This window comes from Hoplias malabaricus, chromosome 4 (assembly GCF_029633855.1).
Source record: "Hoplias malabaricus isolate fHopMal1 chromosome 4, fHopMal1.hap1, whole genome shotgun sequence".
NCBI classification, from domain to species: Eukaryota; Metazoa; Chordata; class Actinopteri; order Characiformes; family Erythrinidae; genus Hoplias; species Hoplias malabaricus.
This window is the reverse complement of record NC_089803.1, coordinates 29,038,722-29,052,888: the sequence shown is the minus strand read 5'-3', so window position 1 is coordinate 29,052,888 and position 14,167 is coordinate 29,038,722. Positions and strand designations below refer to the sequence as shown.

At 42.3% G+C, this 14,167-nt stretch overlaps 2 protein-coding genes and 1 long non-coding RNA gene across 3 annotated transcripts in view; 1 reads left to right on the top strand and 2 right to left on the bottom strand.

Annotated features, from left to right (window-relative positions):
* Nucleotides 1-3,629, bottom strand: part of LOC136695005 (myb-like protein X) — a 50,475-nt gene extending 46,846 nt beyond the window's left edge. The window contains exons 1-3 of the mRNA XM_066668819.1: nucleotides 3,616-3,629; nucleotides 2,145-2,629; nucleotides 1,401-1,441 (exon numbers count right to left, since the gene is read on the bottom strand). Of these exons, the coding sequence (XP_066524916.1) occupies nucleotides 1,401-1,441; nucleotides 2,145-2,629; nucleotides 3,616-3,629 (540 nt within the window). The remainder of the gene's footprint in view (nucleotides 1-1,400; nucleotides 1,442-2,144; nucleotides 2,630-3,615) is intronic.
* Nucleotides 3,499-7,442, top strand: irx5b (iroquois homeobox 5b). Its single transcript, XM_066669438.1, has 3 exons — nucleotides 3,499-3,867; nucleotides 5,364-5,784; nucleotides 6,193-7,442. Exons 1-3 carry the CDS (start codon nucleotides 3,628-3,630, stop codon nucleotides 6,708-6,710), a joined length of 1,179 nt encoding a protein of 392 aa, XP_066525535.1. The 5' UTR covers nucleotides 3,499-3,627; the 3' UTR covers nucleotides 6,711-7,442.
* LOC136695388 (uncharacterized) overlaps nucleotides 3,751-14,167 on the bottom strand; it is a 32,197-nt gene continuing 21,780 nt past the window's right edge. Inside the window, exons 3-6 of the long non-coding RNA XR_010802281.1 lie at nucleotides 13,214-13,398; nucleotides 12,424-12,658; nucleotides 11,722-11,821; nucleotides 3,751-4,622 (exon numbers count right to left, since the gene is read on the bottom strand). This is a non-coding gene — a long non-coding RNA (uncharacterized lncRNA). The remainder of the gene's footprint in view (nucleotides 4,623-11,721; nucleotides 11,822-12,423; nucleotides 12,659-13,213; nucleotides 13,399-14,167) is intronic.

Sequence of the window (14,167 nt, the reverse complement as noted above, 5' to 3'; positions counted from 1 at the left end):
TCACTGATAAATCAATCACAGTTAATGTGTTTGGAAATAAGCTGTGTTTTTTGTCATGCTTTGTTTTGTTTGGTTTGGTTTTATTTGTTTGTGTGGTGGGGGTGTTTTTCTTTTTTTTTTTGAGAGGACATTGAGCAAAAATAATAAAGTCAGATTCATTTATCAAGAGTTTTGTGTCAGTAATCCATATTGTTGTTTATAATATCTGTGTGTGTTCATCTGAGTTACTCCTAAAAAGTTATGTGTGTTATTTTAAACAGAATGTGTGCAGTTTATAACACAAAAACATGTTTTCAGTCTCATTTGAACAAACACACTGTTATACCACATCCTACATTTATTTACATTTACATTTACGCATACGGTCTATTTTGTTCATTTTTCAAAAACTTTCGTCATGAATGTTACTACAATTTTCCCAACCTTGCCTTATGCCTTATAATTTTAAAAGTTCTTTTTGTTCAATCTGCTTTACGACTGGTGTATGCAAATGACCTCTGTTCTGACTGGCTCCTTGCCTCTTTCAAACAGTAATCCAAGCCAGAACACTCCTTAGGTGGGCGAGTAGATAAATAATAATGCATTATTTATGTGACATCACAAATATTATTATTTCATCTCAGGTTAGTTTTGCAGCATCCATCGTTTCCATATTCTACTTAACACTTTTAATCATGGTGTTCCATGACATGAGCCCTTTTAAATTATGATGACACAAAACCTGTGGTGTTGTTCATAAAATAACTTCTGAGAGTAAACATTAAATAAAAAGAAAAAGAAAAAATAGTGATAAGGCGTCACAAATCAGAATAGTTTATGACTTCAAATCCATTTATGAATTGGTGGATTTAAATACATAGGAGTCCAGAAATCTGAGACATGGCCAGATATACACAATTGATACCTGGGCTCAATTCACTTATTTACTCATTTTCTGGAAGTGGATCTGGAGCCTACTCCTGGAATTGCTGGGTGCAATTCAGGACCACACCCTGGACGGGGTGCCAGTCCATCACAGAGTATCACACATTCACACCCATGGACAATTTCATACAGCCAACCTGTGTTTTTTTTGACTGCGTGAGGACACTGCAGAATCCAAAAGAAACCCACAGAGACACAGGGAGAACATTACCTTACAGATCGTGGAGCTGTGTGGCAGTGACAAAACCTGTCCAGGTGAAATTCAGTACTTTAAAAGAAACTATAATAACCAAATGACAAATATGTAATATGTACAGTATATTGCTAACTGGCTGAAATATATGTTCCCATTACGTGACAAATGTAAGTTGGAAATAGGGGACATACATGTATTTTAATATATGCCATATATCATATTTCTGTAGGGGAAATATTTCACTTTCCCTTTAAACTTACAACTTAAATGTTGTAATTACCTCCTTGCCGGCAGGTTCTGGCTGTTCTGGGACAGACTGATCTGTTAAAAAAACAGAATATGCATTATTATGACCACACGTGTCATTGGCAAGTAAGAGAAATCCTAGACTTTTATCATTGCACTGAGAAGAACTGCCCTAAATGATTAAAGCTGAGGACGTTAGCCTTCCTCCAGTATACTGTAGGTGTGTCCCGCTCTCTGTGACCTTACTCTGCTCTCAGCATGGCGGATAAGCACTGGCACCTATTCATAGAAGTCACTAATTAGATTAGTTACCGCCGTGAAGCTACATTTAAATAGCTCCGGAGTTCAGGAGGAACCAAAAACCTACACAGATGGCCCTTACATAACCCACTGAACACACCACACAGACTGCAGACCTTTCCTTTTTAAATATTTAGTAGAAAACAATAACTGGGGCCTATGAACGGTGTTTAGCCTGTAGCCTCTAGTGAAGCGAACACACGGTATAAACGAAAGGCGAGTTTAAAATGAGGATGGGGCGTGTCCCAAATTATTCTCTACACCCTATAAAGTGCATTACAGAGGTGAAGGGATTACAGCTTCTACATGCAAATAGTACAATTAATGTAAACCGTGAGCCATGCAGCATAGATAGTTTTCTTTTTGGCGTGCAGTCGTCATCCCTTTATTACCTACATAGTGCACTTCAGAGGGAGTAGGGGTACATTTGGGACTCTGCCAGGATAGAAACAGGAGTGTTGAGTTGAAGGGGTTATACCTGTAAACGTGTGTGTTCGCTCAGTTTCTGGTTCAGTGACGCTACTCTCCTCAAGAGACTCCCCTGCCTCCTCGTTTTCTTCTCTTTCCTCTTCCTCTCTCTCTTTCTCCCTTTCATCCTTCTCTCTCTGCTTGTGTTCCTCTTCCAATCTTTGCTTCTCCTCTTCCTCTACTTTCTGCTTCTTCTCCTCTTCCTCTACTTTCTGCTTCTTCTCCTCTTCCTCTACTTTCTGCTTCTTCTCCTCTTCCTCTACTTTCTGCTTCTTCTCCTCTTCCTCCACTCTTTGCTTCTCATCCTCTCCCTCCATTTCCCACTTTTCCTCTTCTTTCTCCACTTCCTGCTCCTCTTTTTCTTTTTGTTCTTCACGACCAAGCTCCTGCTTCGACACGCCGCTCGCCCTGTCTGAGCTCCTACACACAGGATCAACTCTCCTGCGTCCTCTGCTGCTCCATTTGATCACCTTAATCACACACGCGCGCGCGCCTCTATTCACAGGGGGCTCAGTGACAGGAGTTTATTGGATGCATATCTGTAATTTGTCTGGTTGTCCTGTCAGCTTGTGTAAAGAATGGTGTATGTACCACAGGTTATCCTAATGATGACGTGTCTTGATGATGCTAATGCAGACTTCAGTTTCCGGACTTGATTATGATCCCTATCCTGCTCCTTAAATCTACAGTCTAAACATGCACGATTAGCTATCCTTGTTTGGTGCAGAGTTTTGCTGTAGAAGCTGTGGTTTAAGGCCTGTGTAGTGCTCTGGAAGGGGATTGGCTCCGGTCTGTGTCGCGCGCGTGATCAAAAAGTTTACATCTGATTATTCTACTAGAGTGACGTTTCCTGGCAATAAAAATATAACCTAGCGTTAAAATGTTTAAAACATCGAGTAAAAACACAATACGACACAGCTTTATATATATTTCATTTTTTATTTTTATGGAAATGATACATTTTAAAGACTTTTGTCTCTCAAAAGAAAAGCCGGTGGTTTTTATTTCACTCTCCTCAAGTTTACAAATGTTATCGTTTTTAATGTAAATAAGAGTAATATTTGATGCTAATGGTTTTGCTGATGGGTTTGACTTATTTAAGAGAAAATAACACGCAGAGAGAGAGAGAGAGAGAGAGAGAGAGAGAGAGAGAGAGAGAGATTGTGTTTACTGCCGAGGAAATTCCTCTCTTCCTCCTGGACGCTATCGCTTTCACCCTCAGACACACACACACACACACAACCCGCGCGCGCGCGCAAACTCTCTCTCTCTCTCTCTCTCTCTCTCTCTCTCTCTCTCTCTCTCTCTCTCTCTCTCCTCTCTGACTCACTCCGGGACTGTGAGTGGAGAGCGGACCTGACAGAGCCTCAGTAGAGATGTGTTGGGTCTCTTGCGCTCTGGTCGCTCTCAGTATCCCTTTCGCGCGCGCGGAGCCCAGGTGTGAGCCTTTTTAATGTGAGGCGGACCTGAGTGAGACCCACGGTTCCTGCAGCATGTCGTACCCGCAGGGCTTTCTGTACCAGCCCGCCGCCCCTCTGCCGCTCTACTCTTGTCCCCCGCCGTACGGAGCGCGCGCCGAGGACCTGAGCAGGTCGTCGTCTTCGTCTTCATCCTCATCCTCGGGATCTGGATCTGCGTTCGCCCCGTACGCGGGATCCGCCGCCTTCTCGAGCCCGGCGTCCTTCAGCGCGCTGCAGTTCGGAGCCGAGCCCGCGCAGCTCGCCGCTTTCGTGGTGAGTTACAGAAAACTCTCAGCAGCGCCGGAGACTCACAGCAGCTCTCCTCTGGACACAGCGGTGTGCAAAACTTTGAGCTCCCTCTCCCTGCGCCGACGGGCTTGTGTTGATTTTCTGTCGGGAATAAGTACGACCTCCTTCACAGAGAACACGTTCAACGCACCCTTACTGATTTGCTTTGGTGTTTCTTTATTTGAGTTAAAACATATGTAGAAAATAAAAACACGTGGCCTGGGCAAAGACCACACGGCACCTATCAGACGTGCAGAGAAGTGTCATATCAGTGTTCGCTGATTTGATTTGGAAAACCAGCACAACTTAGACGAGGGGCGCTCAAACTTTTGCACACTCCCGTCTCTCCGCTCTGAGGCTCACTCCTCTGTTAACTAGTGTGCACCTTTGTGTTTAAGATCCTTAAACCTGTTCAGAGCGAGCGCTGGTGTGTTTCCATGACTGGTTTGTGGATGTTAGAGGTGAAGCTGCTGCTGCTGCCGCTGTGTGGTGATGGAGGGCTGGTTTGTCTGAGCGTTGTGTGGACGAACCCCTCGTCACTTTCAGGCCTGTGAGTGGAGGACAGCTCTGCTCGGCGTCAATGCGGAGCTCTGATTAAATGAAGAGCCTTCAGTGCTGCCTCCTCAACAGTCTGATGTGCAGATCAGCACTTTATTACAGAGGAGCACGTGGGAGGATAGTGTTAATGACACCACGGTGCAGCTGCGGTGTCCTGCGCTGATGATCTTGAGGTTTAGAGCCTGTTTAACAAAGGCAGGGGGTTTAGAAACACAGACAGGACTGATGCATCCGTTTAATTGAGTTTATTCAACTGCACTGAACCGAGAAACAAGGAAAAAAAGAGGAAGAAGAAATTGGCCAAAAGAAAGAAGGAAGGAAGAAAGGAAAAATTAAAAAAAGGGAAAGAAATAAAGAAATGTAAAAAAAAGTGTGTCTACATTTTAATGTAATTGATTCGATCTGATTTTCAAATCTAAACAAAGATCAAATCTAAACTTTGTTCTTCAACAAAGACAGAAGCACGAACAAGGACAAGAACCATTTTAATGCCTTAAGTATTCTTGCATCACAAAGCTTGTTCAGAGCAATGGAAAACATACTGTACATGGTTCTAAATGCAACCTTTTAAAGAAGGTTTGTTGTCGTGCTTTTGAACCCCTCTGGTGCAAATCAGAACCATTTCCAAGAAGACAGAACATTCTCAGTACATTTCCATCATTCTGAGGGGCATTTTAAAGATGTAAGGATGGCATGCACATTCCTGTGAGTGCTCGGGGTCCTATACATAACCCCTGTCCTGCGTAAGAGAAGTGAACAGTGCTGCTGTGCTCGTGTGGAGCAGATGAGAACCTCTGTAAATTAAGAGCAGCACCTTTCCCCCTGTATGTGATGTAAGTGTATCACATGTTTACAGCGCTGTTGTTGTGGAGACTGAGTGCCCCCTCCTTTTCTGATGTGTGTCTGTGTGTGTGTGACCGCAGGGCTGTCCCTATGACCCCGGTCCGGCCGTGGGGGGCTCGGTGGGCTTCCCCGCTTATGGGGCGCTGGGTGCTTTCCCGCCGCTGGACCCCGCTTACCGCAAAAACGCCACGCGCGACGCCACGGCCACCTTGAAGGCGTGGCTGAGCGAGCACCGAAAGAACCCGTACCCCACCAAGGGCGAGAAGATCATGCTGGCCATCATCACGAAGATGACCCTCACACAGGTCTCCACGTGGTTCGCCAACGCGCGCAGGAGACTCAAGAAGGAGAACAAGATGACGTGGACACCACGCACGAGGAGCGAGGACGAGGAGGAGGAGGAGAACATTGACCTGGAGAAACACGACGAGGACGAGGTGCCCCTCAAACAAACCGAGACCCCCAACACCACCACGAGCAACGAGCCCAGCCACGAGACATGTGAGGGGACATATCAAGACCATTATTATTATTATTATTATTATTATAGTGTATTAATTAGGGTGTAATTATTCTAAATATATTCAGTGTTTACAACAGTGCAAAAGGATTCTTATTATTATTATTATTATTTTTATTATTATTAAAATTATTACAGTAATAAATTACTGTTAATTTCACAAATATTGGGGAATAAATTTAAATATTAAATATAAACAAAGAAAATAGTCCGTGCAAAATGATTTTTTTTAAATAATAAAAAAAAACTGTTGACCTAACGTTTATTATTTTTATAATAGTAATATTTACTATTTAAAATAATAATAATAATAATAATTATTATTATTATTATTATTATCTAGACTTATATAATGGACTAATCCCTCTCTCTCTCTCTCTCTCTCTCAGGTGGTCTCCCCACGACTCCAGGCTCCGTCACGTGTGATGACCACTCTAAAAGCCCTTCTGATGAAGCGGACCGTGTTACAGAGCGGGAGAAACGGGCCTTGAGCGCGTCCCCGCGGCCCACAGCCCCCTCCCCCTCGCGCTCCCGCTCCCCCTCCCCACAGCCTCGGTCCTCGGGGCCCGGAGAGCTCGCGCTGCGCTCTGTCCCGCCCCCCAAACCCAAACTCTGGTCTCTGGCCGAGATGGCCACGTCGGACAAGGGGAGCAGCGAGCGCGCGCAGTCGTGTGTCCGCGCGCCCAGCCCCTCGCAGCCCTTGTCACCCACGCGCGCGCACCACCACTGCCCGTTCCCGCGCGCGCAACAGCTGTACTGCGGTCCTGCCGCCGCCTTCTACACCGCCTTCACGAACTACAGCGCACTCAGCCACGCGCACGCGCACGCGCTCAGAGCGCCCGAGGCCACGGACACGCGAACGCACGCGGCCCTGCAGCAGGCGAGGGGCACAGCGAACGTGAAATAGGCCCCTTCTACTACTGCTGCTGCACACCTAGAAAAACACAGAAGCGGGATTCTCTTCAGAATAAAAACTGTGCGCTCTGCACCAGGAGGAGGAGGAGGGATCCAGTGCAGCCTGCACATCTGTCTGATTGCACATCTCTGTGACTGTGTACATGATGCTTTTTGTATTCAAAAATGAGTTTTATGAGATTATATGAAGTTAAATAATATGCTTCTTGGCTAAATCTATCAGTCGGTAAAAGAGGAGCTGTGCAAGAAGCCAAAGGGAACTGATAGTTCTGCAAAGTCCATGTTAACACTGTATGGCTTTTTAGGAACTGGTGGACATTCAAGTGTTGAACATCTGCTATTCATAGAATTTATTACTTCAGAATAAGGAAGAGATGCTCCCATATTACAGTTTCTCTCACACAAATTTATAGGTACTTTCCGTCAGGTGTTATCATCCCGCTCTATTCCAGTATTTTCAACATAAGCTCTATTTTCAGCATCTGCCAATTGGCTTCTATTATATTTTGAGTCCTCCACTGTCCTGTTCTTTTAGTAAATACAGGTAAACGTCACTGGTTTTCCACTGTATGCTGCAGATGAGGCAGATAGGGGTTAGTCTGGAAAACAAAGGAGTACTTCATCGCACAGATTAAAATGACACATGTTAAGTCTTTATTTGCCATTTTATTATTCACTAATAGATCAAAGATATTTTGTGGCCAGTAATTGGTTCATTGTTTGCTTTGACCTGACCTGGTGGTGTGCTAACAAATTCTATAATATACAGTGTTACTGTTAGAGGAAGATTGGACATATTTCGATGGCTTTATATGGTTCTCCACCACAGATCTGGTCACCTGACAGTTACAGTGTAATATATGTGGGTTATACTGTGCACTTCGCTCAGATTTACTGGGGCCTATCGTGGCTGCCCTTGTACTGTGTGAATCTCCAGCCATTCTACACACTTCTGCATGGATTAGGCTATCGTCATATTCTTCAAAGAAGGCTGCTCTGTATATTCCTGATTTGCTTTTAAGTGCAGGATCTGCACGCTCAAAGAAAGCAGCTGATACCTTGAATATTCTGTCCATAATTTCATGGATGAAGTAGGAGTTTTAATGTTTGGAGTGCACATTTATAATGGAGGGATTACAGCACACAGTTAAGTGGAAGGGATATTAAATTTATGCTTCATAAAGCATCTTCTGACGAAAAAGTGTGTTGCCATATTCCATCAATGCAGCAACAGTGAGGGGCTAAAAATGTTCAAAGACCATTTTAAAAGGGATTAAACGTGTAAATTCAAAATTTAGTAAACTCTCTGCAAGAACGATGGGATTAGCTCCGATTCCCTATTAGCACTGGAACCACAGAGTCCAACAGCAACAAACATCAGAGAATCGTCTCAGGCCTCATGGCTTACAGAAGTAATACCGCATTTTCTGTTCACAAAGCCATGAAAAGAAGCAGCAATGACTTAGAGAGAGACATAATCCCTTCGGTAGAATCAAAGTTAGAGTCTGGCGTACACATATGGAGAGGGGCTACTTTTCAGTTCCACTCTCACAAAAGAGTGTAAGGGAGGAAGACCAAGCATATGTGCTCATGCTGATATTACACACCAAACCATAACAAAGCGTTTCTTTCACTGGCTTACAGTTACGTCCATACACTGAAGGTATTTTCCTCCAAAGGATTTTTTTTCTTTCTTTCAGAGACACACACTACTCAGAATTAGTGCGTTTTTTAGAAGCATTTCTGCAAATGTCAGGAACACAAACAACAGAACCAATAACAGAGGAACAAGGATAGCACTACATACACATACTCTAATTAATTTACATCCACTTATTCCACTTTCCCACCAGACTGGGTGCTATAATTAATTTATTCAAATAATACATTTAGAATTCTAAAATGTTATTATTTTGGCAGAACTTATTAAGCTCCTTAAAAGCTATATTTTATTTTATTTTTCTATTTATAAAGTGTTGTGTTGGTAAAAGGTGTCATTGTACGATTGTCGTGGACCTTAACCATGAATGAAGTGTGAGTGTGGGTGGACCTGAATGCCATGGCTGTACCTTGGAGGCCACATTTACATTGTTGTAACTTGTAAATTGATTACACTGAAACTCAGACATTCAGAAGATGCCAACTGGGGACTCCGTCAGTGTGTTGGAAGGAGCCTGGGCATTTCAGGAATGCATTATATAAAGTTGAAGGAGACATGAGGAGAAAGTACAGACAGAGGACAAAGCTCCAGATCTATTTGTGGTGAGCAATAAGTAGCGTGACATGGGCTCACATTTATCATTTTCCTCCATGGTTCAGTGTGCATCACAGGAAAGTCAATGTGATAAAGCCCAATTATGAGACATTAAGCAACATTTTACAACAGAGAAAAAAAAAATAGCTCTTAATGGAAATGGCTCTTCCAGCCAGTGAAAAATAATGAGAGCGTCTTGGAAAGCAGAGCGAGGGTGAGAAAAATCAGTGTCCGTCTCTACTCTCTCTCTCCATCTCTCTCTCTCTCTCTCTCTCTCTCTCTCTCTCTCTCTCATCACCTCCTCCTCCTAATCAATACGGCCAGGTCAGAGCACAACAAGCATGCTTTTGCTCGTAACTAAAGATTGTGTAAGGCTTTTAAAAGCATTGATTCTTGGCCGATCGATGGGGACTAAGGAGAGTTTTCCTGCATAGTGAGAAGGCACTAACAGCCGGCTGATGGGCAGGGGGGCTGAATTGCAAAGGTGTTGTTTATATTACCACTCTGGATTCATCAGCTTGAGGTCAAGGCTAAGGGAAGAGGCTCTTGGTGATTACCCAGAAATCTCTGTTTGATCTCATTTGTGAAGTACATCTGTATGGATATATTTTGGTTCACCAATGTACAAGCAATATAAATGTCACCTCGAAGCTACAGCAATGCTGTCAAGATCTAATTTTGGGGTATGCTCTTCTTTTATCAAAAGAAAAATGGAGCATATAACTACCGTGAACAAAAGTACGAAAATGAATCAAAAACGACAAAGTCAATGCATTTTGTATAGTCAGTGAAATCCAATTATGTTTCCTAACTAAAAGCACAGGACATTCTTGAGGGTACCACACAAATATCAGTTTAGTATCATTTTCTTCTGAAAGTGTATGAAGAATGAAAATATTTCTCTTTAAATAATGAAAAATCAAATCAGGAAGGGCTTTGTCTTTGCTGTTATTTAACAGTTTTTTTTTTTCCAGCCCCACTAATAAGGGTCTCTCTTGTGTAACCAGCATCACCGCATCAAACGCATACCTCCTCCAGGCATTAGCAAATAGATTTCATTTAAGGCCCAAAATGTCCAGAGACACTGATGGCTCAATTTACTCAATAATAGATGGGAGGCAGTCTGTAAAATAATATTGACTTAAATGCCGCAGCACAGTGCGGTGGCCCAGACAGGCGTTGAGAGACGGAGGTGTTTTAAACAGGCAGCTGGGCGAGCGCCTCAGGGCACCGCTCTAATTGAAAGGATCATTAGAAGAAGGAGTTGCCTCAGTGTCCCTCGGCAGCGGCTCTTCTTCAGCGCGCCGCCAAGCCACTCCAACTAAATATGAGGCTGCCACTGTCACACGCCACCCCCGATAAGGCAGGGATAACAGTGCAGCCGAGGATGATTGGCTAATTAAGAGCTGCCATCTTGGATTGTCCATTGGTGCCTTGGTGCCACATCTCGTTGCATTTTTTCACAAGGAAATGCTTGGACTCAATGAACAGGTACGCTAGGAAGCAGGGCATAATCAGGCTTGTTTCTATACACAGGAAAGGAAAAAAGTGAATAGGCTTGTCCCAATGATCTGTCACGTCATCCCGATGGTCTGGAGAGTAATAGAGGCATAATCACTGTGCTGTAGCCCAGCTTATCGTTGATTTGTTATGTTTTCTGCCAAAGCTGAAAAACATTATTATAGCTTCCACTTGTTTATTTATTTAATTTTTTTTGCACAAATCAGACATCAGCCTCTAATTCCGAGGTTATTGTGTTACTCCATATTTGCTTGTTGAAATATATGAGAAAATTGTGTAGGCATCGCATATTCAGCACAGTGATAGGATGACAAGGCATCGGTTTTGTGTGCTAATGTCATCTCATTGCCGAGGCTGTGGTTAAGGTCAGGGCTGGAGAATATATACATGAGAAATTGGAATAGAGTTGGAGGAGCAGTGCTGGAAGGCTTAATAGTCGCGTATCACATGGTGCTCCTAATCTTTAATGTACTGCACCCTCTGAAAACAATTGACAAAGAGCGCCTCTGTATTCACTGGGGCAGCCTTGAGTTATCATATTAAAAATACATTTATTCTAAGTCAATTTTCAGGATTGTTTGGCAGCACTGGAAACAATAACATCACAGAGGACTGCATATTCCTGCCAACACCCTGGGGTGGCTCTATATTTCTTTTTGATGTGATTAAAAGACAATGATGAATATGTTTTGTTTGGCACTTGAATAATGCCTAGGAAACCAGGAGCATGGCAAACAGTGCATTTGTGAATGGATTCCCTCATCGTAAATGGAAAGGCTCCAATATACAGAATTGCATTTTTCTACTTTGAGAATTTGTACAAATTTAATGTATATGTCATGTGGGAAGGTCAGATTTATTCCTGTTCATAGGCTGTGGGTTTAGGCTTTTGCTTGTTTCTAATATGAAGACAAATAAGGTATTACCATAATTACTAAACTGTGTTGCATAATAAATTATGCTCTTTTTTGTGACTCATGCAGTAAATCTATAAATCACTGGATGGTCTTCCCTCTCCCCACACGTCGGCTGTTTGTGTGTACTGTGCAGAGGTGACAAGGAGAGCCTACTTAGCAAACAAACCTGGCAAGAACCCACAATGAATAAATAATCAAAAGGCATTGTAAGCAGTCAGAGTGATGTTGCCACACTAGTGACAGCTTTGCCGTTTACTTTGAAAACGTTTCCTACATAAAAAGCAAGGAAGTGCAGAAGGAAGGCATGTCACCTCTACCCCAGTGAACTTGGATGGAAAGCAGGGATGTGGCACCCTCAAAGGCTGCTTTTGCCTCAGGAGCTCGAGTGGGACCCACGTTTCCTACAGAAACCTGAACAAAGGAAGCAGAAAGTCAAGGTTCACCCAGAAAAAAAAAACTGTGTCTGTATATGTGCCGCACTTTATTCAATTCTCACTGAAGACTATAATAGATGACATGATTCGGAGACAGGCTTAAAATTATATGGCTTTTTTCAAATGCACAGTAGCCCACTGAGGCATTTTCAGAAATGCATAATACAGCAAAAGTGCACTGCGCAAATATGAGCACTGTCAGGAGAAAACACCTTTTTTTTTTACACTGTTTGAAAACACCAGCTGTCCTTGATATTGTGTGCACACACAACAAGGAATGGACAAGGTGGAATATTATAGTGGTTCATTCACATTAAAACTGCCTTTGTACATCTATGTTTCATAGGAAATTGGCTAACAGAAATATTACACTTTCCTACTTGTGTCTCTGTGGAGTTGACAGATATTAACACTTGTTCAGAATATTTTTTCTTCCGTTTAGAGATGTCATGAGATATTTTCTTATGACTGTGATAATGTCTGTATTTTGGCTGCATGAACAATTCATAAAGCAAAATGTAAAGTAACTACTGTTAGAGAAACTGCATATTTGTACCACAGAAGGTGTGTGTTACTCGCCTCGGGTCACTGTCTGTGAGGAGTAGGGCGTGCTGTCCCTGTGTCTGCCTGTGTTTCCTCTGGGTGCTCAAATATTCTTCTACAATTCAAAGGCACATGTTGATAGATGGATTGGTTGTGCAAAAACACTGTGAGTGTATGAGTGAATGTGTGAGTGTGTGACTGGCGCTCAGTCCAGGGCGTGTTCCAGTTTTGCACATGGTGATTCTGGGTAGGTTCTGGACGCACCACAGTCCTGAACAGGATAAAGCAATGACAGAAAATGACTAAGTATCAGATGTTATCTTTTTAACCATAGCATTTAATAGGTCTTGGGGGGTTGCTGTCCAATCAAAAACATGAATCCCCATTTTTGTCAATTGAACACAGTCTATCCTTCACATTGTGTAAATATTTAGTGATGAATGTACCAAAATAAATGCTCCAAAAGCATTTGGAATAAAACTCATTTAGATTGATTTTCATTATTATTTAAGGCGGGGTTTTTTTTTCTCATGTAAATTTGCTGTTTTTAAGATACATGTTTTTGATTGGACAGTGATGGTATGCACCAAAGGACATTCAGATAAGGACAACAATGGGTAAAAATGTAATGTTTTTTCCACTAATGCATTCTGGGCATATTCAAGATTGCATAACTTGGCAAGAGTATGATGTGCAAATCAATTTAAATGCATACGTTTTTCAATATTGATTAAAAAAAAAGAAACAGATGGAAACAGAGTGAAATGGTTTGTAAGGGAATGTTCCTCCTTGTGCAGTGGGTCTGGTGCCTGCTGGCTGTTAGTACCTGCTCATGAGTTTGTGTGTGTTGCTCCTGCTGAGGAGAGCCTGAGGTCCTACAGCTGTCAAGATCAGAGCTCTGGCACTCAACCCTTCACTTCACTCTCTCCACAGCTCCTTATTGACCCTTTAATCCTCATAAACCATACTGTCTGCCCTCTCTGTGGCCTGCTTCACCTCCTCCAGCAACCACTGATCACAAATGAAAAATACACAGCCAATATATTGTTTCAAAACCGTCATCACAATGTTTACATGAACAACATTCACATCTGAGGGTGTGCAAAATCATACAGAGCATTTCTGTCAGCTTCTGTGGAAAGTGCAGGCATGACAGTTTTTGTTTAATGTCAGCAGACCAAGTAGAATATATCCTAATATAAAACGCCGAAAAAAATAACCAGTGTGCATAAGACAACAGAGGCATTGCATTTATTATTTGAATATCTAATTTTTTGTTTTATTGACAAACAGAGAAACATTGGAATCTGCAGCCTGAACACACTGTGTGAGAGAGACACACAGAGAGCACCCGTGAGACTGTGTACACAAATTGGTTTAAAGCACCGCAGTGCTATATGGCTATGCCTACACTTGTGTTTTGATTTAGATTTATAACTACTTAGTGCTTGACACAAAAGGAAAATTCACACTGTTCTCATTTTCTATAAAATATTGACCAGAGGCTAATTATATCTGCCCCATGTAATTTATTTTACTCCAATCTTGGAAACATGGATTTTGTTGCTAGTTTTTTGTTGCATTTTAAATACTGAAATATATAATCACAGGAAAAAGACATTGCAATGTGACTTTTCAGATCATGCAGCCCTAATAGGTGTGCACACTTGCTTTTATTGATGTTTGCTTTCAAAACACATTTTGTATTTCCTATATATATATATAGTACCACTCAAACATTTGGACATCTTCTCATTCAATGTTTTTCTTTGTCTTTTAT

Bases quoted from the DNA above. Each gene is read 5' to 3' on its own strand.
- irx5b (XM_066669438.1), top strand. From the start codon at position 3,628: ATGTCGTACCCGCAGGGCTTTCTGTACCAGCCCGCCGCCCCTCTGCCG. The intron at 3,868-5,363 runs GTGAGTTACAGA...GTGTGACCGCAG, and splicing joins CGCAGCTCGCCGCTTTCGTG to GGCTGTCCCTATGACCCCGG. The intron at 5,785-6,192 runs GTGAGGGGACAT...TCTCTCTCTCAG, and splicing joins CGAGCCCAGCCACGAGACAT to GTGGTCTCCCCACGACTCCA.